This window comes from Carya illinoinensis, chromosome 5 (assembly GCF_018687715.1).
Source record: "Carya illinoinensis cultivar Pawnee chromosome 5, C.illinoinensisPawnee_v1, whole genome shotgun sequence".
In the NCBI taxonomy this organism is placed as follows: domain Eukaryota; kingdom Viridiplantae; phylum Streptophyta; class Magnoliopsida; order Fagales; family Juglandaceae; genus Carya; species Carya illinoinensis.
Genome location: NC_056756.1, coordinates 8,405,960 through 8,433,925, shown reverse-complemented (window position 1 = coordinate 8,433,925; position 27,966 = coordinate 8,405,960). Strand labels below are relative to the sequence as shown.

The following is a 27,966-nucleotide window of genomic DNA, read 5'->3' as shown; positions in this document are numbered from 1 at the left end:
AATCTTTACACGAACATCACGAGAGAGAGAGAGAGAGAGAGAGAGAGAGAGAGAGAGAGAGAGAGAGAGAGAGAGAGAGAGAGAGAGAGATGCCTATTGGACTGAAGATTGCTAGGTGGAATATTGGTGGTGAGGCTGCAAAACAAGCAGAGCCTACGAGTCTGCCCACCTACAGTAGGATGAGTACAAACACTGGCCCTCAGGAAAAATCCATCTCTATCAGGATGGAATTTGAGTCTAATTACATGACGTCAACAAGGATCATTGAAACACCTTCTATCAATGCTCCACCTCCTAACCAAGAAGTCGGTCAAATTTAATACATTATAGAGAGGCTCAGAAAGAAAAACGTACTCCATCCCAAAGATCGATATTTCATGAGCTATTTGATGGTGATGTAGCGATTTGTTCCGTGTCTCGCCCAGTAGTCCTTGAGATCCAGTGGTAGTGATAGATCATGGCCTTCTGCTGCCAGCCGACTGAGCAATCTTGTAAAGACACTTCCACTCATTTTTCGGCCACCTACTCGTGCGTGGCGCTTATTTGGCATCTGAGGCAGGGGATACATAGACAGCCTGGTGGTGCAACAAGATGACTGCCATCCACCATTCCCCCATTTGTAGCATTGTCGGGGTACTCCAGTGCATGAGCAAACAGGCACTGGCATGCTAGACTCGTCGAAAGTAACTAGGTTCAATCCCACATCCTGACTATCCCACTCAGATCTATACTTTGTACCATCAGAAGCAGCCTGCCTATTCAAATCCTCACCTACTTTCTTCCCTTTTCTTGGTGGCTTTGACGGCTTTGATGAAATGGCCTTGTTCTCCTTTGTTCGCTTGACCTGATGCGATTTGACAGCTTCAGAAGCAATAACGGTTATTGGGAAGGCATCAGTTATTTGTTCTTCCTTGGTGCTGTAAGGAGCTTCGGCCATGGTAACTAAATGGTTTGAGTGGTGGTGCATGCGCTTTGATCCTCGCTGTATTCCACCACTCAACGGGAAGTTCATGGCATTATCCCGGACCTGAAGGGCTGCAAGGGCATTGTCTCGTTCCATTAGAGCACTATCCCGCTGCGCAAAGGCCTCATCTCGTTGACGAAGTGCCTCATCCCGTGCAGCCAAGGCTTCGTTCTTTTCTGATAGCGCTGCATTCCTTTCACGAATAGCAGAATCCCTCTCAGCAATAATGGACATAATCTTCTTATTCATGACTAAGGCATTTGGTTCCTTTACTTGATGCTGGGGAACCATATTCCACTGCACATTTCATTTTTATTCCATTCAGATTAGGTCGAATTTTTGCATGCCAAAAGGAAATAGATATCAATAAAAAATGGAGATTGTTGCTTTCTTATTACCGGAGAGTGTGATCCTCTGTAATAATCCAGTTTGTGTCGCCCATTTTCGTGTTGCCGCCCATCATCCATCTCACTTCAAGATTATCAGTAGTAAAGGAAGAAATCGGTTCCAAGCAGCTTCTCAAAGTTCAATTGGAGAAGAAAAATGCACCAACTAGTTTCCCATCTCATACACACATGAACCACTATCAAATGAGAAAACAAAATTTGAATTTGAAGTCAAAAAGTAACAAGCAAAAGAGCTAAGAATGCCTCCACTTATTTGTAGTGTGAAAATTTTAATATGGAAAAGAAGCGAATCTATACGAGTGACAAAAGAAAAGAAGAGCATCACAATTCAGCCAAAAACAACATTCTTCGACCTTTTAAAAACCAGTCAAGACAACCACTACCACCACCTCTATGCATAATATTATAATGCCCCACAATTTTGGAAAAAGGACCACTTGTCTGGCTATGTGCAAGATATTCGTATGCAGTTTAAGAAGGGTTCTCTTGATAATGCCATTATGTGTAGATTATAGTTCACAAAGATGGCATTTTCCTCAGGTAATTCACATGTCTATGTACTCTCTCTCTCTCTCTCTCTCTCTCTCTCTCTCTCTCTCTCTCTCTCTTCGCCCCCCCTCCCTCCCTCCCTCCCTCCCATGCCTTATAACCCAGCTCCACGTGAAGGCAGGACAGCATTCCTAGGTCTTGGATTAAGACTTAACAACTAGGTTAGCCAGAAGCAAATTACCAGAAAAACTGCACTGTACTTGATAAGTCCATAATTCAACCCACATTACCAGCAAAAGTTCATAGTCTAATCAAATTGGAAAGTTGGTTTTAATGATATAGCTCAAACAGAAAAATAACAAGGGCTGGCTTCATGGACACTTAAACATAACAACTAGAGAATTGCTTGGTCTACACAGGGATCCTATAGAAGTGATTCCGTCCGCCTGTTTTATTCTGAATTGAATTTTTGAGTTCACTTTTTGTTGAGCCAAGACTGGCATTGGCATTGCCAAGTTAGCATGTAACTTGATTTTTGTAAAGAACTTGTGTAGACATAACAGTTCTCTACCAATGATCCCAAGGGTATTTTCTCGGCTTTGACTATATCATGAGTGTGTCAGAATGCATAAGATATATAAGTTGGACACACTATGTTAATGGGGAGAATACAATGACGTTGAATACACGATGGTACATTACAATAAGCTACAGAAGAACAAATTATGTAGGGCTTATCTCTCTGCTTGAGATGCTCTTCAGAAACTTCCATTTTATGCAGTGAATTATTTCTCCATGATTATCATGCAAATGTTGCTGAACTTCTAGTTTTATATGTTTGCTGAACTTATACGAAAAGAACTGAAAAAAGTTCTTAAAAAAAAAAGAAGCTATAGACTTTTTTTTTTTTTTATAAGTAAAATCAAAGTATATTAATGAAAAGAATAGGCAAAAGCCCTGTTCAGTACAATGAATGCCCTACTACGTAGGCTCAATAGATACAAGAAAATCATGTAAATTTTGGCCATTAAAATTAACTGCAGTGGCCCATGTACAAAGAGTTCTAAAAAAGAAAGCTTTTAGTTCCTCCATAGATCTCTCTTTGTCCTCAAAGGTTCGCTCATTATGCTCTTGCCATACACACCACATTATACAAATGGGGATCATCTTCCACATAGCCTTGATCTGTTGAATGCCTCTCAAATCTGTCCAACTACCTAACACCGCCACCACTGTCTCAGGCATTACCCAGCCCAAATCTAGTCTACTCTACATCTCATTCTATAATCCTTGAGCTACCTCACAGTGTAGTAAAAGATGGTCTATGGATTCCCCCCCTTTCCTACACATGCAACACCAATCTACGATGATCACCCTCCTTTTCCTCAAGTTGTCCGTTGTGAGAATCTTACCCAAGGATGCGATCCACACGAAGAACGCTGCTTTGGGAGGCACTTTATGTCTCCAAACCTTTTTCCAAGGGAACTGAATGGGGGACCCTTGCGAAAGAGATTTATAGAACGAGCAAACCGAGAACAAACCTTTACTTGTAGGCTTCCACCATAGTAAATCAGCAAGCTGGTTGCTCTGTTTGAGTGAGTACAAGAGGCTGTAAAATGCTGCAAAACTGTCCAATTCCCAATCATGTGCCGCCCGGCTGAAATTGATGTTCCACTGGATATGTTCCCCAACCATCCCCATGACTTCCACTATTGCAACCTCCTTATCCCTTGCAACCTTGAAGAGGGCCAGGAATTGGTCCTTTAGGGCACTGTTTCCACGCCAATTATCATGCCAAAATTTAATCTTAGTCCCATCTCCTAGACGAAAATTTGTATGACGAGAGAAAACCACCCATCCTCCTTTTATATATTTCCACAATCCCACTCCATATGCCCCTCTCACCTCATTGATACACCATCCCCACCCCCCCTCCCCAAAAAAAAAGGCTACCATATTTGCTCTCAATTACCAACTTCCATAACGCATCTGGTTCTTTATGGTATCTCCACAGCCATTTTCCAAGTAGCGCCCGATTAAAGGTTCTCAAATTTTTGATGCCCAAACCGCCATAAGAGAGAGGACTACACACCTTCTCCCACCTTACTAGGTGGAATTTGAACTCCTCACCTAGTCCTCCCCACAAAAAGTCCCTCTGCAGTTTCTCTATGTGAAGCGCCACACTTACTGGAATAGGGAACAAGGACAAGAAGTAAGTCGGCAGGTTAGATAGGGTACTCTTGATTAAGGTAATCCTACCCCCTTTTGACATATACATTCTTATTCTCTTCCATCCTGCTAATCTGCGCTCTACCTTCTCAATCACTGTGTCACATAACGGAGCCACTCTCGAGGCAGCCCCCAGCGGAAGACCAAGATAAGTCATAGGGAGTGCGGAGATCTTACACCCTAGAATATTTGACAAATATCTTAAACGTTGCACACCTCCAATAGGCACCATCTCTGATTTATCTAGGTTCACTTTCAGTCCCGAAGCTGCTTCAAAACAAAGTAACAGTGCCTTCAAGACTCGGACCTGGTTGTAATCAGCCTCGCAGAAAATAAGGGTATCATCTGCAAAAAGTGAATGTGAAATATTAATAACTCCCCCACCCGGGGATCCAACCGGAAAACCGGTCACTCGCCCGTTATCAGCCAGGGTTGAGATCATTTTGCTCAAAACCTCCATCACCACAACAAAGAGTAATGGAGACAGCGGGTCTCCTGTCTTAGGCCACGTGGGCTGTTGAAAAAACCAATTTGGCTTCCATTTATCAAAACTGAATATTTCACCATAGATATACACCAATGGATCCAAGATCGCCATCTTTCTCCAAAACACACCTTCCAAGGACATCAATTAGGAAATCCCAATTAACATGGTCGTATGCCTTCTCCATGTCTAGCTTGCAAAGCATCTCTGCATTACCCGCTTTCAATCTACTGTCTAGACATTCATTTGCAATAAGAACCGCATCTAGGATCTGTCTATCCTTTACAAAAGCATTTTGGGGCTTTGAGATGATTTTTCCTACAAACTTGCCAAGACAATTTGCAAGAACCTTAGAAAGGATCTTATAAACCCCATTTACAAGGCTAATAGGTCGGAATTCCTTAATCTCCACAGCCCCGGCCTTCTTCGGTATCAATGCAAGAAAAGTGGTGTTTAGGCTTTTCTCAAATTTATCGATCGAATGGAATTCCTCGAACACTTTCATAAGATCTTCCTTTAATACATCCCAACACGATTGAAAGAACCCATCTGGACCCGGGACCTTATCTTTAGCCATCTTCCTCACCACCTCAAAAACTGCAGCTTCCTCAAAAGGCCTCTCCAACCTGCTGCTGTCCAAAGAGTCAATAGAGTCGAAAATCAGCCCGTTGGGCTTAGGCCGCCAACCCACCTGCTCAGTAAGTAGCTGTTCAAAAAAACCAACTACATGATTGTTAATACTTTGTTCATCCTTACATTCTACCCCATCAATCTTCAGCATCTCAATATTATTGTATCTCCTGTGAGAGTTGGCTACCCTGTGGAAGAATTTAGTGCTACGGTCTCCTTCCTTCAGCCATAAAGCCCTCGACTTTTGCCGCCATGAAGTCTCTTCTAGTATAATGATCTGCTCAAGTTCTGCGACCAGCACTAGTTTTTGGGCTGATTCCTCCTGCGTTAAGGTCCTATACTCTTGTAACCTTTCGAGCTCCTGAACCTCCCTAAACTTACTTTCCTTGAGTGCCCCAATATCGCCAAAAGATTGTCTATTCCAGTTCTTTAGATCTTGTTTTAACGCTTTAAGTTCACCCGCAAGCATGAAGCTGGGAGTACCCTGAATTTGATAGGAAGACCACCATTGTCACATCCTATCCACAAACCCTTCCGACTTCAGCCACATGTTTTCAAACTTAAAGTATCGGCGTCTTCTCTGTATTCCACCACAATCCAACAAGATAGGCCAATGATCCGAACACAGACGAGGTAGTCTCTTTTGCCAAACCTTCGGGTAATGAATCTTCCACTCCGGAGAGATTAAGAATCTATCTAATCTGGATCATGTCTGATTGTTAGCCCACGTACAAGAACCCTCCGCCATTGGTAGATCCACTAAGTTTAACTCAAAGATGCATTCCGAGAAGCATGACATTGCCGGGCGCATTCTTCTATTGCCATGACTCTCACTAGGGAATTTTGTTACATTAAAGTCCCCGCCAATGCACCACAGAAGGTCCCACCAACTGTAAACTCCAGCTAGTTCGTCCCATAAAAGACTTCGGTCATTATCTGCATTTGGGCCATAGACATCTGCAAAAGCCCATAAAAAATCATCTAATATACTCCTAAAGGAGCATGCCACCGTGAATTGCCCTATAAACTCCACCCTTTTCTCCACCACTTGTTGGTCCCACATAACCAATACACCTCCTGAGGCCCCGTTTGAAGCCAGATAAACCCAATCAACGTGTACGCAACTCCATATACTTCGTACAATTCTTGTAGTTATTACTTCCAACCAGGAAGTTAACAGTTAATGGTCTACATCACAGACTTCTATTAGATTCTAAAGGCTATCATTACTGTAGATTACCATATGTATAATATATATATATATAACATATTTCTTTTTCACTATCAAGTCATATGCACCAACTGCGGAGATTTGAAACGTATCCTAACTCACACAGCATCATTTCAAACTGTCAAATAGAAAAATGGAACCTTATTACGAAAGCTCACAATGTTTTATGCAGCATAAGTATGTCAAAAGCAGCTGCTCAAAAAATCACAAGTATCTCAAAGTGTATGCTTCAAAGATACAAACCCCTCACACCCAGGCCCCTTCATTTATTTACCATTTCTCACTGCCGACAATGAGCATTACCAAACAGTTTCATACAAGGCCAGCTTCATAATCAGTACCCTTAAATTTCACCATCTATGAGTCCTAATCTAGAGTTATATATATGATCTGATAACAATTATCTACAAAACTATTTATTCCCCAGTACTATTTTTTGAGAAGTTATTCTCCAATACTATCTAGGAGCAACTAAGCCAGAAGAAGGTGGCCATTGGCTTGGTTTCATTTTATTTTCAAGTAAAAACAAGCAAAAGTAAAGCATTAGTAGGATGTGCAAACAATCAAAACTCTCTAATTGGCCCAAACGAATAGCACTCTTGAATAAGCAAGGACGGGAGAAAAATAAAAAATTATGACAGCAAAAAAAAAAAAAAAAAACCTGCCACATAAAAATTATTCAAAAGAATACAACAGAGGAAATTACTCAACCCAAGTTCCCCCTCCCCCCCCCCCCCCCCCTCCCTCTCTCTCTCTCAAGAAACACAATCATCCAGAGATGTATTTACTAAATATAAAAATTTGTTATGGTTATTGACTTTCCATTACTCGTCCCTTTGGCTTTCTCACCACTTAATTATCATTTTATTGTTACTTTTGCAATAAAGAAAAGACTTCATCTTATTGTAACTATTAATTCTTTGCCACTTACCCCATTTGGCTTCCTCACCTCTAACCTTGTCTACTTTGGACTCTTTGTATTCTCACTAATTAATTTTGATGTTTGTTGAGATATATATTGCCATTCATCAAGCTTATAGAAATATTATTCCGTTTTAGATTCTTTGTAACAGAAATTTTGAACAATTAATGCATGACAGTCGGGTAATTATCCAGCGTATAGCGGGTCAGGTCTATGGCTAGTCAGCATTGGAACCAGAATGTCACAGGGTTTTGTCTTTAATGTAAGTTTTAAGTCCTGTATAACACCTAGTTAAGAACACCAAAAAGAAATTAGTTAAAAAATAAATCTAATAATTCTGAAAAGGTATGAAACTTAAAGGGAAGAGTGAAAACAAGACAAAAACGCTTATCTAAAATAGTTGGAGTAAAAGGAAGCAGTTTCTATAGAACCAAATCCACTTCTAGTTTCTTTTCTTGACCAACACTTCAACATCAGTAAATTTGACTTATTTACAGAACGCCACGTTGGAGAAAATTCGAACGAAAATGACAATCCTGAGAAAAATAATAGATCCAATCCGACGACTACGAGTTTACTAAACAAATTTAGGGATTTTCTTTAGCAAAGAGAAAATTCCAAATTAAGGTGCACAGATAAGCACGAACCTAGAGAGCCCGGGAGGGATGCATATTCGAATATAAACACCGACAAATCCAGCGAGAAAGAGACAGAGAGAGAGAGATATGGGGGACGATGAGATTATGAAGAAAACTCACTGAAATTGGACAAATCAGCATGGACTCCGATAGGGAACGCCTAGCCTGAAATTTTTGGGATATTCAACAACAAGAAGTGCAAGTGGACGTTGGGGGTTTGATGGGATTGCCATTGGCATTGGTGGGTGGGTTCGCCTTCTCACTCTCCAATTGTAGACGACGACGTCTCTTAAAAATATCCAAACGCAGCGTTTTGTTGCGACTGATCTCTCTCTTTTGGGATAAACTTACTGGAAAAATCTTATTTAGAATCCTCACACTTCACATATCATATTTATTTTTATTTTTATTTTTATTTTTTTATAATAAATATATAGTATATGAATAATAAATAGAACAACTTAATTAGTTTAATAATAATAAAATAAAATAAAAAATAATAAGAATAAAAAATAATATTAAAATATATAAAATATATGATATAGAATGATGTGTAGAATTCTTCGAAGGACTGATCCCTTTCTAAAGAACAGGGAGGACAATGGTTCCATATAATAAATTCGAACCCGAATTGATCGGCTAGGTTTAAATATAAAATATATTTTATCTTATATTATTTAATTATTACAATTTTTTAAAATTTTTATATAAAATATAATAAATAATTTAACCTTTTTAAATTTTAAAATAAAAATAATATTAAAAAATAATATTCTAATAATATGTTATATAACTTTAATTTTTATCTCAACTCATATCTAAATCTCTAGAGCACTCCCAATGGTTCTTGTAAAATATATTTTCCTTCAAAATATAAATAAATGTTCTTAAAATGCTACTCTATTAGATTTTATATTTTAAAAACATTAAGGCCCCATTTGGTTATACAGATGAGATAAGATGTTTTAAATAGTAATGAATAAAATATTGTTATAATATAATTTTTTAATATTAATTTTGTATTGAGAGTTGAAAAAATAAAATTATTTATTATATTTTGTATGGAAATTTGAAAAAGTTGTAATAATGAGTTAAGATGAGATGAGTTTTTTGATTTTATGTAACCAATCCGGGTATACATTTTACTACAGCGATTCCTCTACATGTAAAAGATCCTATTCATCAAATGTAAACATTTTTTATTATTTTCTCTTTCTTCTTCATGTGATTTCTCATTTTCTTCTCATGTGTAAATATTTTTAAAAATATTTGAAATGAATAAAAAAGAAATAAAAAGTATAATATTTAAATGATATGAATAAAAAATAAATAAGCTGAAGTATGGTATATTGTAAAAGCCATTATCTAAAATAGAAAAGTAAATTTTGGTAATATATTTTAAATGATAGGATAGAGTAAGGGTGTACATCAGGATTGGATTTTTTTTCAGTCCGGTTTGGAAATCTGGATCCGAGTGAATCCGGGCAGTTATCTGCCTGGATTACACCTGGGGGTTTTTATAAACCCGGATCCGGTTTTATAACCCGGTAATCCATAACTGGGTTATACAGATACACCTACTCCTTTAATTTATTTTTTTTGCCGACACCGTTCAAACTGACTTCGTATTCTCCCAAAGTACCAATTTTTGGACTCAGCGATTTGGCCAGTCGTAGAGCAGTTTTGATGGCGACGAGAGTTTCGTCTTGTATAGCTGAAGCATGAAGTTTACTGCCAAAAACTCATCTGGCTTGACTCATAAGCTTGACTCATCAAGCTCCTCAATTGTCCTACCTAGGCTCGAACACGAAATTCATCTTGAGAATATCAGAAAATTCGCGTAGTTGATTTCTGATTGCCAATAGGGAAGCAACCGGAGATTTACCTAGAGCCGGGGTGGGCATGCCCAAGATGCGAATTGTAGTGGGCTTTTCCGGTAGAACGGGTCGCCAGAGGTTGTCGAAGCGCTGCCCATTGAACCCCTTGAACGATGCCGAAATCTACTATGTGAATCTTGATTGCCCCGTCTGTAGCTTCAAGGATTGCTTGGTTTGCTGTTAAATGTGCAAACTTCGAGTATGGGCAAGCATCGTTAAGAGATTTTTAAGTCAGTGTGAAATCCTCGGATGCGCTCTCTTCTTCAGTGACAGTCAAGCTTTTCTCACCAGATTTCACAGCACGACCAGGTTCTAAATCGCTAGCACAATCTAGAAGCTTTTTGAGAAGAGGCCGTGTGGACTCGACTTCTGGTGAGTGGCTAGATGAGACACCACCGACTTCGTTCCTGTGTGGGCCCTACAGTGAAGTGTTCGGCGGCTTAGCGTCCTTAATTAGCATCGATGGAGATGACGACGGTGGTGGTGATAGAGGTGGTGTCCACGAGGGGACTTGGGGTTGAGCAGAAGGGTTTGGTGAGTATTTGTCCATGGATTCGCTGATTCAAGCGATAGGAGATTGACCGTTGACGCCTAAAAAAAAAAAAAAAATCCGGATATCCGGTTACAATCCGAATATCCGGATTGACTCCGGTTGTGATGACCCGCTTTTGAGTGTATTTTCGCTTAAGTGGTTGTTTTTATTTTAATTAATATATTAATTTATTATTTTAATTTATTTGCGTTTTAAAATTGGTTTTTGATTTAATTTAATTTATTTGAGGTTGTGTTTTATTTCTTTTAGTTGTTTTGTGGTTTTAATCTTTTCGGCGGTTTGTTTCGTTTTCCCAGAGTGAGGATTGGACCTCATTTCTTTTCACATCTTTTTTCCTTTTTTCTCTTTTTCCTTTTTCTTTTTCCCTTCTTTTCTTTTTCCTTTCTTTTTCTTTTTTCTTCTTTTTCTTTTTTTCTTTTCTTCTCCCCGCGTCCGAACCCCCCCCCGAGCTCTCTCTCTCCTCCCTCTCCCTCACGCTGGCGTCCCCTTCATCAACTTAGACCGCCGTCGTCCGGCCACCGTTCGGCCCCCCACCGGTCCCATTCTCTTCCCCTCCCTCCGGTACACCACCCCACCCAAGCTCACCCCCAACCGGTCGGCCATTTGGCCGGAAAAAGCCCAACAAAGCCGCACGGTTTTGGCTCCGATCCGCCGCCGTCGCTCCACCTCCGACCACCATTTCTTCACCACTTCATCACCGACTCCTTGCCGTCCTAACCCACCCATTTCCGGCCTCCAACGACCACCGGAACAGCTCCTACGAGCTTAGTTTCCGTTTTGGGTAATCCGGCCATTTCCGGCGATTCCGCCGCCACCCACGGCCAACCACCGCTTCCAATAGCTTCACAACTATCCCTAGACCATACCCTATCAATCTCGTGTCCTAGTTTGTCCCCGTTCAAAAGTGGGTATTTCACATCCCACGGCCACAGTGAATTTTCACTGTGACGTTGCTGTTTTTCCGCCGTTTGCAACGCCGCTTGTTTTCTAAAATTACCGTATAGCGCTGTAAGTATTTTCCAAACTCTATTTTCAGATTTTAATATATATTGCTCATTCAATTATTTACTGTTGTTGATTGTTGATTCCGGACTGAGTCCGAGGAGTTTCGGGGGTCGGATGGATGGAGGACGGAGTTGCCTGTTTATTTGATTTATGATTGTTGGTTTATTTTATTATGCATTGTTATGGCATTACATGGTGCATGCACGTGTGTTTGTGGGATTTGTGTGAAAAGCCTGTGTATTGGCGTGAGTGGTTTTACGGGTGCGTGTGTATCACGAGCCCAAGCCGGGATGGGTTATTATCTCGGTGGAGCTCCTCTGGTCACTCGGGAGCGGAATAAACTGAGTGATGTCCCCTGAGTTGTCGAGAGCGATGACGAGAGCGGGGCTAGGGGATGCTTGGCTACGAACGCGCCGGGCGCGGAACCGGGCATCGCCCTACTCACCGACTCCGTGGCCCTTCGCTGGCGAGGGCTAGAGGATGCTTGGCTACGCACGCGCTGGGCGCGGAACTGGGCATCGCTCGTTAGGTGTCACATGCGTGGTGGTACTCTACGGTGTGACACTGGAGCCAGGGTGTGCGGATGACCCCTAGGGGAGGTCATGGTGCATACGGTTAAAATTGGATAATGGTTTGTGAGGCAAAATGGGACTTTTGGCGTGGGCCAGATGGACTTCTGGCGAGATATTGGGCCGGATGGACTTCTGGCGAGATATTGGGCCAAATGGACTTTTGGCGGCCAAATGTGACTTTTGGCGTGTTTTTCGGAAAGGATGTGTTTTTGGGCCAAATGGGTTTTTGGCGTGTGTGGAAAACTTGTGTTTTATGGGCTTTGTGCATTGAGCATGGTTCATGCATCTTGTTTGAGTTTTATGTGTTTTTATATGGTAGTGTTTGGGTTTTACTTACCTGCGGTACCATTCGTGGTCCCGTAGCTTTTGGTGCAGAGTTAGAGGACGAAGAGGAGGAGGCTGAGCCCGAGGATGCGGCTCCGCCGGGTTGCTGATGCTATCTTTTATATTTGTTTAAAACTGTATTTGTGTTTTGTAATATTTTATCTATGTACGTTTTAAACAGCTTGTATTACGTTAAGAAAAATTCTGGTACTTAGTTATGACTTTCGTTATCCGCTGCGTGTTTCTCTGTACACATCTGTTGCCTTGCACACACACTCGGCACCCGTCGATGGGATGGTGACCCGGATTGTCACCATCCGGACGTCTCAATTTCCCCGTGTTCGGGCGTGGGGATTTGGGGGCGTCACACCGGTTATCCACCCGAGTTTAGAAATCGAGATCCGGATCCGGATGCACACTTCTAAAATAGAGAACCATTAAGAGTACTCTGAACAGTTTTAATTGTATTCACTACCAAAAGGTTCTACTGGTATTGATATTTATTTTTCATACAATTTTTAATAATATTTAATAAGAAATTGTACAGAGAGATGTGTCCCTTTGGTTAGACATACTGGTTTGAGAATTAAATTATTATTTTTTATTAAAAAATTTATTATCAAGTCGATGTGTAAACTGTAAAGCACACAAAGCTCATATAGAATGTCATATTCTGATTTAAAGATAAATTTTAAAATTTGAATATTATAAATTAAATCTTATAATTTAAATAATATAAATTATATGGTCTATGCACTGACTTGAGAATAGAGTAACATTTCTCATTTATTAATGTGAAATCAAGTGATTGACATTAAGTAAAGATATGAAATAGTTTTTTAATCATTTAATGTTATATAAAAATAATAATAATTATAATTAAAATATCTAAAAATATGAAAATGTCATATGTTATTTATATTATTGTTTGATGTGGTATCATCTATTGCCTTTTGATATTTTTATTCAAACTATTAGCTGGTCTAATAATTTTTAGATAATATTATATATTAAGACGGTAGGATTAAAGTGAGATAAGAGGATATTATATCTTTTTAAATAAAATCTTTGTGAATAACATATCGTCCCACTCATCATTAGGATTGGTCTCGGGCCTCGGCCGAGCCCAACTTGCGGTTTATTCAGACCTATATTTTAAGTCTTGTCGAGCCAGAAATACAAGTCCCAGCCCGATCCAATGATGATGGGCAATATGCTAGGCCCAGTAGTGATCAGGTATTCGGAAGAACGACAGCGTTTCTCTCCTTGAACTATATGCTAATTGTTAAAAGTGATCCTGTATTATCTTATATTTATTTTTTATCAAAATAATTACACGTATTTATTACAGCTATTACTTTCACTTATCAATTGCTTAAGGCATAAAACACATGTCTATCGTCTAAGGCCGAGTCTGATGTTGACGTGACATGAGATAATTTGAATTAATATATAAATAACACTATTTAATGAAATTTTTAAATATAAATAAATTAAATATGTATTTAAATATACGAAGAAGAGGGTTGGTATAGATTTAATATTTTTATAAAAAAAATTAAAAAAAAATAGTGATTACCGAGAGTTGAGATTACTTGAGTTTGATTTCGGCAACCCAACACACCCTTACGCAGCACCCTGCCCGCCACCACAAGCAAACCCAAGCTTGGGGCACCATATTCCGCAATCCACCACGGCACGCCTAGCATTTCTTGCACTTAACGACTCGCGCTCCTCGTGATCCTGATTAAATATACCCCAATCTCGTACTTTTATGAGCCTTCCATGTACCATTTCTCTGCGCCAATGGCACTTATTCGAAACCGAGTTGAACCGCATTTACCGCACCTTCCATTTCAGTAAAACTAACGGTTTAGTCTCTAGAACAACTTGTTGAAGTTTCTTGTCATCTGGGTTCTTCCGAAAATGGAAGTGGGCCTTGTTGGGCTGCTGAGAGCGGCGTGGATTGCTGGGACTCTGCCTATATTGATAGCTTCGTTGCCATCTTCTAGGCTGAGTCGGTTTCGTGATGTTCTCTCCGACTTCGCAAAGCGAGGGAAGACTATGCAGTATTCGTCACAGGTGAGCGATAGTTTTGTTCAATACGAACGTTTTTGTGTTTCCTTCGTTGGGTCTCTTTGGTTGCAGAGAAATTGGAGGGAAAAGGAGAAGCGAAAGAAATGAGAGTTTTATGATTTCGTCTCTGTATTGAGTTTTGGATTATAATAAGTCGGGTAAATGTAATAGTTGCATCGGGATAAGCTAGAATTCGCGGTTGAGTTCTTTTCAGTTCAATATCTCATATTTTGAATTTCATGTTTCTCTGTTTCACATCTGTAGGTTTGCTGATTTTTGCTAACTTTGAGAAGCCTCATTATAATTTATATTTGTTATCACGTTTAGCTTAGATGGGTTTTGGCCTAGCTTGCCCTCCTGCATACGTCTTAAGAATCGTGGGAAATTTTATGTTCTCTGTGGGTTAATCTTCTTTTAGGGTGTTCGTTTCTCAGTATTGCGTATTTTCTTCATTTGCAAACTTCTCCGCATTGTAATGCGTTATCATTGCAATCGTCTAGATGTAAGTTCGGTTTCACCTCAGGAAATAAAGACCTACTTTAATTTACCATTCCGAGAGAGAGAGAGAGAGAGAGAGAGAGAGAGAGAGAGAACGAAAACATAATTTAATTTACTCTGTGTTTGGTGGATTGCAGAGATTCACCGTTCCTCAAAGGTTCTTTTGCCATTTTTATTGGGTGGCTGTTGTTTGGACAACACTTCTGCTTGTTACAACTTGGATGTATGCATATACCACAGCTCCAATGGTTTCAGAGCCGTTTCTTTACTCTAGTATTGCCAACCACTTGACTGGAGGTTCGCATATTTTATCTTGGCACAAATCGCTTTCAACATCAATAATGCAAAGATATACGGTCTGGCGATCTGTTTTTCTTCTTTTGTTGATGGAAGGTCAGGTTTTGAGACGCCTCTTTGAGACAATATATGTGTTCAACTATAGCCCTTCTGCTCGAATGCATATCTTTGGTTATCTGACTGGCCTGTTGTAAGTTTCTTAGAAATCCTTTGACTTCTATCTCCCTTGCATTGGCTGTCTCCCAGGTGTATTTTTAGTTTTGTTCAGTGGAAGATCCCAGATTTCATAAAGTATAGTCTCTTCTGATTGTAGAGCCAAGTCTAACACCATAATATATGGCTCCGATCATAACTCCTAAGGTGAAAGTATGAAAATAAGTATTTCACCTTTCTTTTTGCATTGAGTGACGGCTCTCAAAACTCACACCCACACATTTATTCGCACCCACACATTTATGCTTTACAGCCCAAGGCTTATCATTGCAACCAGACAAGTGATGGATGTGCGCATATTATAAACTGTTGATCATTGATAACTTAAACAGATCATGACTGTAACAAACACAAGATACTGAACTGAATCAACTTGTGATATGAACATTCCTCTCCAGTGAAAGTAGCCCTGTGGAAGTATCTGTCTTAGAATGCGAAATACTATCTTCATTTATTCAAATCATATTCCTTGCCAAAATAAAAATGAAAACTACAAATCATAAGATCTTTATTTAATCTGAGTTCCACGGCAATAATACTATCAATGGATTAATTACCAACTACTTTCAGATCTTTTTAGTTCTCTTTGTTGTTAGCATTGTATGTGTAAGAACTGGATGATGTTCTGTGGTAACTTTCATATTCTGGAATTTGGATTAGTTTCTACGTGGCAGCACCACTGTCACTTTGTTGCAATTGCATACCAGAGGTGTATGAGTTTGCGGTGAATGGAGTGGCTGAATTCATTGTTAGAGGCAAGAGTCAGATGCCAGCCATTGAATTTGATTGGTGGGAATTTGTGAAGCCTCTTGTGAAGCTTGGATGGCGCCAGTGGGTTGGTGCTGTTATATTTTTTGGGGGATGGGTTCACCAGCGCCGTTGTCATGCAATTCTCGTAAGTCTCGCTACTTAGTGATGAACTTGTTAATTTAGATGTCAATTTCTTAGATCTGCAGTTCATTGTTATTGGAAGCTTTAGTCATGCATCTAATTATTTTGTAAAACAGATGTCCCTTGTAGATGCTGGCAGTTTGAAGCAATATTGGAGCATAATATTTACTTGCTGCCCATTGTCTGGCACACGATAAATTTTTGTTGCTTTGGATATAAATGCCTATCTCTACATCTATTTAGTTCTGCCTTATACTCTTTATTTACCTTTGTAGTGCTACTTTCCTTGGTCAAGCCAGCACTCAGTAAGTAGTAAGTGAAGTGGTGAATTGGCTGTTGGTGTTCTCTCAAACAAGATAGGCAACCATATGGAATGATCACTTCCATAAGTGTAGTTGGCACCCATGCCCAGTTATTTTTTGTTGTTTATGGGAGGAATGAAAATGGTAGTTTGCCTATTGTGACAGCCTCTGGTATCTTCACATTTATCCTACTGATGGTTGACAATGCAAATTTCTTGTCAGGGCTCACTACGTGACCACGTGGAACAAGTTGACGAGTATGTAATCCCCCACGGTGATTGGTTTGAAATTGTTTCGTCTCCACACTATCTGGCTGAGATTGTACTCTCTCTCTCTCTCTCCCTGCATTTGTCATCAAGCCCCTAGTATTTCTTTGACATTAAGGAACATCCTATTATTCTGAACCAGCCAATAACTTGCAAAGGTTTAGTATTTTCATTGCCGTTCTGGTTTTAATTTGAAGGTTATCTATGCTAGTCTTGTGGTTGCTAGTGGAGGAGCAGATCTCACTATCTGGTTACTTTTTGCATTCGTGGTATAGTTACCTTTCCTACAGAGTTTTCCATAAATTTTTGTTTCTTTTCTTTTCCTTTGTGCTTCGATTTGATCCTCGTCTAAATACAGTTGTTCCCTTTCGTTAACAGGTTGCAAATTTGGTGTTTGCAGCAGCAGAAACACATAGGTGGTATCTTCGTAAATTTGACAATTACCCAAGCAACCGGTTTGTTATCATTCCATTTATTTACTGATACTGTGACACTGAGATTCTCAAGATAACAATATTTTGGGTTTGTGTAAATAGCATTAGTTGCTTGAGTGAAAGACCTTGATGGAGTTTGGGATATCACGATAAAATGTATAATCAGCTTCTACGCGAATAGATTCTGGTAATGGATAGTTCTATCTATTTTATATGTATATCTGTGCGCTGCGCGCGAGCGCGCAAGGACAAATGCGGTCAAACGAAAATGTTTGGGGATATTGGGTATGAGGAGGCCTCGTTTGTCTGACGCAAATTACACCGATCTGATGGATCGTTCAATTGGTCTTGGTAATAGATTCTTGAACCATCTGTCGACTTTAAAAATGTTATTTTATTGTGAAAGGGAACAAGTTTTGCAATTCACATCGCACTAATGGAAGTTCTGAGCATTCTCCACTCCAAAAGGCTATGGCTGGGTCCCAAAAGAATGCCAAGAAATTGTTTGCAGAATAGATTCTTGACCCCTTTTTTCTTCAAAGACATCGCATTTTCTTCTAAGGATTCATGAATGAACCGACGCCTTAGAGAATCTTGGTGTTGATAAGTCTAATGATCCTCTCAGGATGGCTCACAGGGAAAAGGTCCGGAGAACTATGAGATGGAACTATGATATCAGTTCAAATGTTTACAATCCGAGTACATATCCATTGGATGTCCAGGAGCTCCAGTACTCTTATTCTTGTTGAATTCAGATCATGAACGCAATTAGGCATACAGATCTATGCCCCAAAACTTTGCAGGCTGATTGGTTCGATGTTTCTTGTCCAAACTTTTAATCAGGTCCATGTCCTCCTTGGTCAGCTCAAAGTCGAAAACTTGAAAATTCTCTTCCAATCTCTCAGGCTTTGAAGACTTTGGAATGACAACCGTGTCACGTTGGACGCCCCATCGAAGAACAATCTGGGCCACCGTTCTTTTGTATTTGGCAGCCAGTCCCTGTCACAAGAGAAAAAGATAATAAAACTAGTGATAAACCTGAGCCACATAAGGAAATTTAGTATTCTGTTGGTAATGACAACAGACGAAGAAATTATCCATTTAAGGACTAACTTACTTTGAAAACTGGGTCATCCAAACATGAAACTGAACCAAACCATTCAGTGTTAGCCGCAGCACCTCCTAGAGGGGTGTGAGCTGTAACACAAATACCATGCTTCTGACAGAATTTGACGAGGCAATCACGTTGAAAATAGGGGTGTGTTTCAATTTGATTCACAGCTGGCTTCACTTTGGAGTAAGCTAAGCAATCTCTAGTTAGAAAGATGTCGTAATTACTGCATGGAGATTTTTTTATCAGAACGCAATTTCATAAGGTCTGAAAGAAAAGCAATAATTCAACTTTTCTCACAAATACCCGGGGGGGGGGGGGGGGGGGGGGGGGGAGTGGACACAGAGATGGTCAATTGAAGACATCTTTCCAAACATAAAAATTCAAATGATGGCTTCAGTACAGTTAATTTCTAGTACACATTCCCATCCCTATGTTACCAATGATTTCTGACTCGTTCATCCTGTCAAAGCAAACTCCAACAGCCCACAAAAAAAAACCAGGACTTCTAGATCAATGTTACGCACTAAACCTTTCGAAAATAAAATGAGGCAAGAAAAGTCCCATCCCTTGTGTTTACACATGTATATTAGGCCCAAAGGCAGCTAGATCTGACCATGTCATACAGAAATTCTATTTTTCATGCAACTATGCACACATGTATGCATTTGTGTAAATTCTAAATGGATGAAAGTTATACAACTGGTGACTCTTGTGAAGAGTGCCCTTGTCAACTAAACTTCTTGGTTTTTTTCTCTTCGCTAGGGTGTGTGTAATTGCTAAAAATGTAAATTGGCTTAGTGGTGTAGCACCTTTGTACTCAAGGCTACATATAGTAGAGTGAATCTTTAGCATGTCATTTTTTTGTTATTGGCACCAGGTATCCGGGAACAGCATCTCGACTAATCCCAGGAGTGTACAAGCTCTATTTCCCTCAAGTGTACCTTGGGTAATTTAAGGAAAAAGTTCTCTAGTCTGATGGCCCCTAGAGATTGTTTGCAACTATTTGGATTCGAACCTTAGACCTTGGAGGGAGCATACCACTTGAGCCACCCCCTAGGGTTCTTTAGCATGTATTGATGGCTAGATTTTGAGGCTTTGAGCACTTCTAACTATCATGGCACTTATTAGTGAAATGTTTCTTTCATCAACAATGCGATAGAACCCCAAGGGGTTGGCCCAAGTGGTGAAGGCCTTGGTTTTGGGATCTCATTCCCTTCAAGGTCCAAGGTTCAACACCTCATGGGTGCAAACAATCCTTTGGGGCCACACCCCCTGGTGAAAAGCCAGCGATTTAACCAGTTCTGTATAGGGAAACTTCCGAGGGTGCGGTGCACGGGACCGGGGTTTATTCTGCAGGGGTGGGTCCAAAGGGCCCTGCCTTGGAGAGGTTCCCCGACATCCAAAAAAAAAACAAAAAACAATGCGATAGACATAGACCCGGGGGGGGGGGGGGGGGGGGGGGGGGGGGGGACACAGAGATGGTCAATTGAAGACATCTTTCCAAACATAAAAATTCAAATGATGGCTTCAGTACAGTTAATTTCTAGTACACATTCCCATCCCTATGTTACCAATGATTTCTGACTCGTTCATCCTGTCAAAGCAAACTCCAACAGCCCACAAAAAAAACCAGGACTTCTAGATCAATGTTACGCACTAAACCTTTCGAAAATAAAATGAGGCAAGAAAAGTCCCATCCCTTGTGTTTACACATGTATATTAGGCCCAAAGGCAGCTAGATCTGACCATGTCGTACAGAAATTCTATTTTTCATGCAACTATGCACACATGTATGCATTTGTGTAAATTCTAAATGGATGAAAGTTATACAACTGGTGACTCTTGTGAAGAGTGCCCTTGTCAACTAAACTTCTTGGTTTTTTTCTCTTTGCTAAGGTGTGTGTAATTGCTAAAAATGTAAATTGGCTTAGTGGTGTAGCACCTTTGTACTCAAGGCTACATATAGTAGAGTGAATCTTTAGCATGTCATTTTTTTGTTATTGGCACCAGGTATCCGGGAACAGCATCTCGACTAATCCCAGGGGTGTACAAGCTCTATTTCCCTCAAGTGTACCTCGGGTAATTTAAGGAAAAAGTTCTCTAGTCTGATGGCCCCTAGAGATTGTTTGCAACTATTTGGATTCGAACCTTGGACCTTGGAGGGAGCATACCACTTGAGCCACCCCCTAGGGTTCTTTAGCATGTATTGAGGGCTAGATTTTGAGGCTTTGAGCACTTCTAACTATCATGGCACTTATTAGTGAAATGTTTCTTTCATCAACAATGCGATAGAACCCCAAGGGGTTGGCCCAAGTGGTGAAGGCCTTGGTTTTGGGATCTCATTCCCTTCAAGGTCCAAGGTTCAACACCTCATGGGTGCAAACAATCCTTTGGGGCCACACCCCCTGGTGAAAAGCCAGCGATTTAACCAGTTCTGTGTAGGGAAACTTCCAAGGGTGCGGTGCACGGGACCGTGATTTATTCTGCAGGGGTGGGTCCAAAGGGCCCTGCCTTGGAGAGGTTCCCCGACATCCAAAACAAAAAAAAAACAATGCGATAGACATAGACTTCGGGTTCAACCAATTAAACATTTTGTCTTTTGCCATCCAATATCTTTATTATTCATAATTAAAGCAAATATGAATGCTCACCTTAACTTACATTTTACATTATGAAATCGCCACAGTTTTATTTGCATCCCTAGCCATTATGTTGATTTACATATGATAGGCATTTAACTCCACAACCCTTAGGGGTTGGCTCAAGTGGTAAGGGCTTTGGTCTGACTCTTTGTGGTACCCTCTAGGTCTAAGGTTCGAATCCTTGGGTGCAAACAATTTTTAGGGGCTGCCAGACTAGGGGAATTTCTCCTTTAATTACTTCAATTACCCGACATGCACTTGTGGGAAACTCCTTGCCAAGGAGCTGTGCACCCCCAGTCCCCCGGGCTTAATCAAAATTACATTCCTGGACATTGGGTGCCGATCAAAAAAGAACACAGTCACCTCCACTTTTCTAAGCTTTAAAACTATGTAGGAATATAACTTCAAACTACAGAAGATAAGGGCAAGATTGTTTAATTGAGAAAAAAAGGAGAAAAGAAAAGAGCACAGCAGAAATACATGATCAACATATAAAGTTTCAGACTACTTCGTGGAATTTTTTTATAATCTTTAAAATTAGAGCACCTGATCCCAATGCTGCGAACCAAACCCATAGAAACCAGATCTTCCATGGCATGCCAGGTGGTTTCCAGAGATATGGTTGTATCTATGTCCAGCACACCATCCTCACCTAAAGCACTACCAGTGTTACCCACCCCTGCATGTATGTATGGAAAATTTTCAGAAAATTCAATCATTGGAAAGTGCATAGGTTTATAAATTGCTTTAAATAGCTACAATGCAATGACATGAACTAAACAGAAATATCATAAGCTACAGTACAGATTTTGTCAACCAGTCCTGCACAGGATAGGAGGCATGTGGAGAAATGAGAGTGGGACTCATCTTGGTCTGTCAGTTCAAATTTGCAAGTTCTATTGACTCATTTTATTTAACTAACCCACCTTCCCTCAAATTCAGGCCTCCCAGTTCAGTAGGTGGGATAGAGCCATACAGCACTTGTAAGAGACTGGAAATTGCATGATGTTTTGATCCTTCCATGAACTTGATCTACTTTCACTAGTACTAACATTCCGATTCCCCATTAATGTCACAGCCAGTATGTTCATCAAAACCTCAGTGCAGTAAACAACATGATATCTGAAGCCATCATATTTTCATCTCATACGAAGTTGAATTTAAGCTACACAACATATTGTAGACCTCAAACCACATATAAAATAATACAATATGCAGATAACAATAACAAAGAGGCTGCCAATAAGAGAGAAAGAGATGACACAGACAGACAGTTGTTCTGGAAGTAAGTGCCAGTATGTCTAGTGCTAAAATGATGAAAGAGGCAGACAGGTTGTACCAAGATGCCTGGTCGCTACTGGAAAGTGAACAAGGTACAGATCCAGATAATCTAGCTGAAGCTTCTTCAGGCTGTCCTTACAGGCTTCAACGACATGCCCATGGTCTGAGTTCCAAAGCTGCAATCAATGTGCCATTAATAAAAAGAAATTTGTATTAGGGGAACAACCGGAGATAAGTGATGCCACTAATCAAAGAAAATTTATAGAGTTTAGAGTTATAACTTGCCTTTGTGGTAATAAAAAGATCCTCCCTCTTCACAAGTCCAGTTCGAAATGCTTCTGCAAGTGCCTCACCAACTTCTGCTTCATTCTTGTAATCAGCTGCAAGCAACGGGACTTGTCAAAATGTTCATATGCCTCATACACACCCCAAATCGGCATACATGCCTCGACTACCATAATTGGAAACATTCACAAGATCAAAACTCCTACAATTAATTCTCTCTCTTTCTCTCTCTCCCAACAACATCAATTATCTTCTGAATTTCGATCCAATTGTAGGTCAAAATACAGCATGAATACATTAAGCCCGTAGCTATAGAAACTTTTAACTGAAAATATAGTTAAGTAAACAAGACAGTAGAAGTGTTGCAGGATGATATAAACTTTTTTAACTGAAAATATAGGTAAGGCTAGGTTTGGATACAAAGTTTGTTCCAACTCACCTCATCGTTACAAATTTTTTAAAATTTTTATAAAAAATATAATAGACAATTCAACTTCTTCAAATCTCAAAACAATAATAATATTAAAAAAAATTCTAACACAACTAAAAAAAAAATAACAATAATACCTAAAACATGACATATCATCTCCTCTCACTATTTTACACGGTAGAAATGTTGCAGGATGTCCATGGGATTCTTCAATGATTTGCAAAATCGAAAAAATAGAATCCCAAAAACCCACAAGTGAAGCAGCATGAGATTGAATAAACTTATCTAGCCACGAGTTCTCGACCCACCACATAAAATGTCAAAAAGAGTAAGTTCCTATTAAGAGAGAGACAGAGAAGTTACCAGCACAATCGAAATGGCGATAGCCAATCTTGATTGCATTGATGACGAGGTCCCTCATTTCTTTGTCTTCGATACGCCAAACGCCAAGACCCACCATCGGCATCTTGAACCCGTTGTTGAGCGTTATTGCCATTTTCCTCTAAAACGCTAAACTCTCCCTCTCGTCTCTGATTTTCTTTTTAATGGCTGCAAACGCAGCTCAAGAAGAAGTTCCTCGGACTGCTAGTGCTGACAATCAGATGAACTAGTTCGGCTGTTGTTGGTTGATATTGCTATGAACTTGCTAGCCACTCTCGTTTGTGCTGATAAAACCGGATCTAGTAAAAATCTAAAGACCATTTCAGTGGTTGCTTCACGTTTTTTACGAAAGTGGCCCTGACCCGCTACTACCTGTCATAGGCCTGGCTGAATAAAAGTTTTGTTTCTGGGCCTGGTTGGGATAATATTAAAGATAAGTTAAAATGAATTGTGAATAATAATATTTTATAAATTTTATAAAAATTTATTAAGATAAGTTTAATTTTTGAAATTAAAATTTATGAAATAGGTTGAGATGAGTTTAATTTGTTATAAAAAATTGAAAAAGTAATAAATTTTATCAATGACTGATTTGAAATAAATTATTTTAAAAACCTCAATTAATTGAAAATAAATATAAAAATAGCTCAAAATTAATTGACGTCTCTTGATATAATAATAACTTCTTTTTTTATAAATCTGAAATTTTTGATGACTGAAAATCTAAAACTCTTGTTAAAAAGAGAATAAAGAAACATGATCAATCCACCAACACTATCCATCAATTTCAATCTTATTAGTAGAATTGGCACATTCAACTCCTCTTTTCTATGCTTTTCAATTAAGTAGGAATATAGCTCCAAATTAGGGAATATAAGAGGGAGATTTTCTAAAGAGAGAGAGACCCGCAAAAATATATTCGGAGTTTTGATATTTATCATCTCCATATATTAAATATCACATTTATTTTTAATTTTTTTGGGTTTATTCTTTATAAATTCATTTATTTTTTATACTCATTATTCATATATTACACATTTAATAAAAAAAATTATGTATAATATATAATATAAAGACAATAAATAGAATTTTTTAAAATTTAGGTCACTTCAAAATTCTCATAAGATTTCAATATCCTTATTAAACCAAAGCTTAAGCCCAAGCCCAACGGTGTCCCAAATCTTTCAAGTCAGCCCAAGCTCATCAAGTTGCAACGACGTCGGACTTTCCAGACCAGTCCTTAGAAAGCACGTGTATCGTCCTTTTCCACGCCTTCTTGGAAATTAGACGCAGAGAGAGGAAGGAGAGATCCGAAGCTCCAAACTCTCTGAAACTAACCACGATATTTTCAGATCGCCGAACGACGTCGTTGCAGATCCACGATCGAGAATGTCTAATTTCAGTGGCGATGAAACGGCACCGTTCTTCGGCTTCCTCGGCGCAGCAGCGGCCCTTGTTTTCTCCTGTAACTGAACCCTAACCCTTACCTGCACATTTTTTTCGGCCAATTCATTCTGTCTTATCTAGATCGATATCGTTTCGCCTTTGTTATCTGTTTGGTTTTTGAGAAAATAATTTATAGCGAAAGAAATCTGGTATCCGATTACCGAATTACCAAGTATGTAAGTAAATTATCGAGTATTGGTTTGGCTGATAAGGCTTGTAATCACTTCCTGGTAAAAATTAATTGTTTTTTAGGCCATTCTTCCTATTAACCGCTACCAGAGATATAATTCTCATTTTTTTCTTTTTCCCCTTTTTCATTGGTTTTTGTACGGAAATGTTGGCTGATATCGATTTAATTGGATTCAATTGTTACACATAGCTCGAATTATCTAAAGCGCTTAATTGAGTGTGGTTTATGTAGATCGGGTTCAAATTATATATAAAATCCCGATTATAAAGTGTTCAATTGAACATGTTTAGTGTAGATCGGATTAAATATGATTATTGGAAATTTAAGTTTGGTTTCTTGGTTCGGTTTTCAATCGATAATTATTCCACGTCCAAAACTCCAATTGGAGATCTCATTACTCAATGTAGGCTGATAGAACTACATAAAAGTAAGATTGTAGGAGAAACAATAAGAGTTTTTTTCTTCCTTTTTTTTTTTATATTTCCAATGTTATTTTTACTGCTTTTTGGTTAATATTTGGCTATTCAGGTATGGGAGCTGCCTATGGGACAGCAAAGAGTGGCGTTGGTGTGGCTTCTATGGGTGTGATGAGGCCTGAACTGGTGATGAAGTCCATTGTTCCAGTTGTTATGGCTGGAGTTTTGGGTATCTATGGCCTTATTATTGCTGTTATTATCAGTACTGGGATTAACCCAAAGGCCAAATCATATTACCTGTTTGATGGTTATGCACACCTCTCTTCTGGGCTTGCCTGTGGTCTTGCTGGGCTCTCTGCTGGTATGGCAATTGGTATTGTTGGTGATGCTGGTGTTAGGTATATTTCTGATCTCTTATATGATTCTGATACACGTATTCAGTTATTGTTATCATCAATTGCTGTTTACTAAATTGTGGATTTGTCTTTTGGACGGTTCTGGGACTTGGGGGTTGGTCATGAAATTGATTTTTCTTAGCTGTGTGCACCAATAGAATAGGCTTTTTTGTCATTGATTGGATACACTAGATTGTGGTCTGAAGTACATCGACCTTATGGAAGTACTGTTTTGAAACACCCGAGGGCGAAACCAAGTGTCTTCAGGCCATGGGCCTGTGATTTGACCAATTCCTCTACCCTGCTTCTTCTCCTTCTCTGTTTTACTATTCCCACCTAGGTCCTTGGCTTTGGTTGCTTGGCCAGGATAGAACCAGCGCTTAGTAAGCGGTGGCAACAGCCTGGTTCGTTGTAACTAACAGTTTGCTGTATGCCACCTACTTGATGGCCTGATTTACACAAGATTTATTGGCCTTTTACGGGATAGATATTTGAATGGCTTTTCCAATGATTAATATTGGTTCTTTATTCACCATTTCTTTTGTTTATAGCTTATATTAGTAAATACATTTCCCTTTTCAATCTCTTGCATATTTGTTAAGTTTTTTTATAATAGTTTTTTTTATATGTAAGTAATGCATTTAACAACTCGTGGGTAGCCCTAGTGGTAAGGGCAAACTTGTGTGCATGAGCCCCATGTCACAAGTTCGATTCCCCTTGGGATCAAACTGCAATTTAAGTGGGAGGTCACGTATTGGTTTATGGTGTATGATGATTATGATTTTGCAAGTTTGAGGTTTAATGTCAGTCAAAACATGAAGAGAAACAAAGCTCAGGTTAGATTGGAAACTTGATACTTGAAACAAGCAGGTATTCTAATTTACTTGTATGGAAAAATAAAATTTTACAAAATAGCTAATGTATTGCAAACCTCAGCAGTATTTTTTAACCTTTTGGAATAATAATGCATTTCAACTTTTATGCTTAAGTAATATAATATTTGAACTTATCTCTAGAATTCCATACTTCGCAGTGAGGATGCTTTTTCCTTTTCCTCTGATTTGGGCTCTTAGTGAAATCGACATCAACACTCTTTACCAGTTTGATAATAGTTTCTATTAATTTGTGCTACTTCTTGAGTAGATGAGTGTGTTTTGCAGAGCTAATGCACAGCAGCCAAAACTTTTTGTTGGAATGATTCTCATTCTCATCTTCGCTGAAGCACTTGCCCTATATGGCCTTATTGTTGGCATTATCTTGTCTTCACGAGCTGGACAATCCAGAGCAGAATAAGAGTGTTGCCATGTTGCCGCAGATTCTTGTTACTTCTGATTAGTTTTATTCTGAGGGGGGATATGAATTGTCAGAGAGGTTAGAAATTGCCAGGTAGCACCTGAGCAAGCTCTGGAAGAAGGAATTATTGGAAGTAGGTGCTCTGCTTAAAGTTTGGTGGTACTGTGCTTGTAGAAGTAGGATTGAGTTTCTGTTGCTAATAAAAGCTTGCGAACCTGTACTCTCGTTTGGTTTCATCTATTGTTGTATTTTTCCATAAGAACTTATAACTGTTATAGAATTTATGGTCATGGACTGGTGCGTGCGTGTATGGTTTTGTTATCCCTATCAAATGTTGCTACATCTGAGTCAATATCCCACTTTTATCATGGAATGGCCTTGTACAGCTAGTTCAATGAGTTTGTTTGTCAAAGGTAACACGTAATAAGCTACCCCATGATAAGGGCAATGGGAATGGTTTCTTCTGATTAAAACAAACAAAATAGAGAGGCGTAAAGATAGGTTTTGTGGGTGCATTTCCCAAAGTCAAGCGATACTTTGCTGAGTGAAACCCCACCGTGCAATTCCGGAATTCTAGTGATACGAAGTTCTGTTTGGTCACGGTGGAATTTCACTTAGCAGATACGGGGGTATGGCTTCGACTTGTGTTGAAGGGCTGCTCCTAGTTTTGAATGGCCTTGGCTGGTATGGTAGGGAATCTGGGGATAGACTGTCTCTCTCTCTCTCTCTCTCTCTCTCTCTCTCTCTCTCTCTCTCTCTCTCTCTCTCTCTCTCGGTTCTTTCTATGAATA

General features: G+C 39.4%; 4 protein-coding genes across 7 annotated transcripts; 2 read left to right on the top strand and 2 right to left on the bottom strand.

Moving 5' to 3' along the window:
* Positions 1-96: 96 nt before the first annotated feature.
* LOC122310850 (protein BASIC PENTACYSTEINE4-like) lies at positions 97-8,306 on the bottom strand. 3 transcript variants are annotated; one of them, XM_043125052.1, is made up of 3 exons: positions 8,004-8,306; positions 1,363-1,547; positions 97-1,261 (listed from the first exon to the last, which is right to left on the bottom strand). In XM_043125052.1, exons 2-3 carry the CDS (start codon positions 1,429-1,431, stop codon positions 383-385), a joined length of 948 nt encoding a protein of 315 aa, XP_042980986.1. In that variant the 5' UTR covers positions 1,432-1,547; positions 8,004-8,306; the 3' UTR covers positions 97-382. The 3 variants fall into 3 exon arrangements, with proteins under 3 accessions (XP_042980986.1, XP_042980984.1, XP_042980985.1); XM_043125050.1 differs by having other exon boundaries at positions 8,115-8,306; XM_043125051.1 differs by having other exon boundaries at positions 1,363-1,516; positions 8,115-8,306.
* Positions 8,307-13,910: 5,604 nt separating this feature from the next.
* Positions 13,911-17,509, top strand: LOC122309886 (polyprenol reductase 2-like). 2 transcript variants are annotated; one of them, XM_043123644.1, is made up of 7 exons: positions 13,911-14,407; positions 15,037-15,196; positions 15,293-15,386; positions 16,070-16,304; positions 16,825-16,923; positions 17,066-17,137; positions 17,247-17,509. In XM_043123644.1, exons 1-7 carry the CDS (start codon positions 14,252-14,254, stop codon positions 17,349-17,351), a joined length of 921 nt encoding a protein of 306 aa, XP_042979578.1. In that variant the 5' UTR covers positions 13,911-14,251; the 3' UTR covers positions 17,352-17,509. The 2 variants fall into 2 exon arrangements, with proteins under 2 accessions (XP_042979578.1, XP_042979577.1); XM_043123643.1 differs by having other exon boundaries at positions 13,913-14,407; positions 15,037-15,386.
* Positions 17,510-17,676: 167 nt separating this feature from the next.
* LOC122309887 (NADP-dependent D-sorbitol-6-phosphate dehydrogenase-like) lies at positions 17,677-23,743 on the bottom strand. The gene is made up of 6 exons (XM_043123645.1): positions 23,418-23,743; positions 22,625-22,719; positions 22,398-22,515; positions 21,605-21,737; positions 18,420-18,639; positions 17,677-18,301 (listed from the first exon to the last, which is right to left on the bottom strand). Exons 1-6 carry the CDS (start codon positions 23,548-23,550, stop codon positions 18,071-18,073), a joined length of 930 nt encoding a protein of 309 aa, XP_042979579.1. The 5' UTR covers positions 23,551-23,743; the 3' UTR covers positions 17,677-18,070.
* Positions 23,744-24,699: 956 nt separating this feature from the next.
* Positions 24,700-27,527, top strand: LOC122310930 (V-type proton ATPase subunit c1). Its single transcript, XM_043125203.1, has 3 exons — positions 24,700-24,900; positions 25,600-25,885; positions 27,043-27,527. The coding sequence occupies exons 1-3, from the start codon at positions 24,825-24,827 to the stop codon at positions 27,173-27,175; spliced, it is 495 nt and encodes a 164-aa protein (XP_042981137.1). The 5' UTR covers positions 24,700-24,824; the 3' UTR covers positions 27,176-27,527.
* The last annotated feature ends 439 nt before the right edge of the window (positions 27,528-27,966 follow it).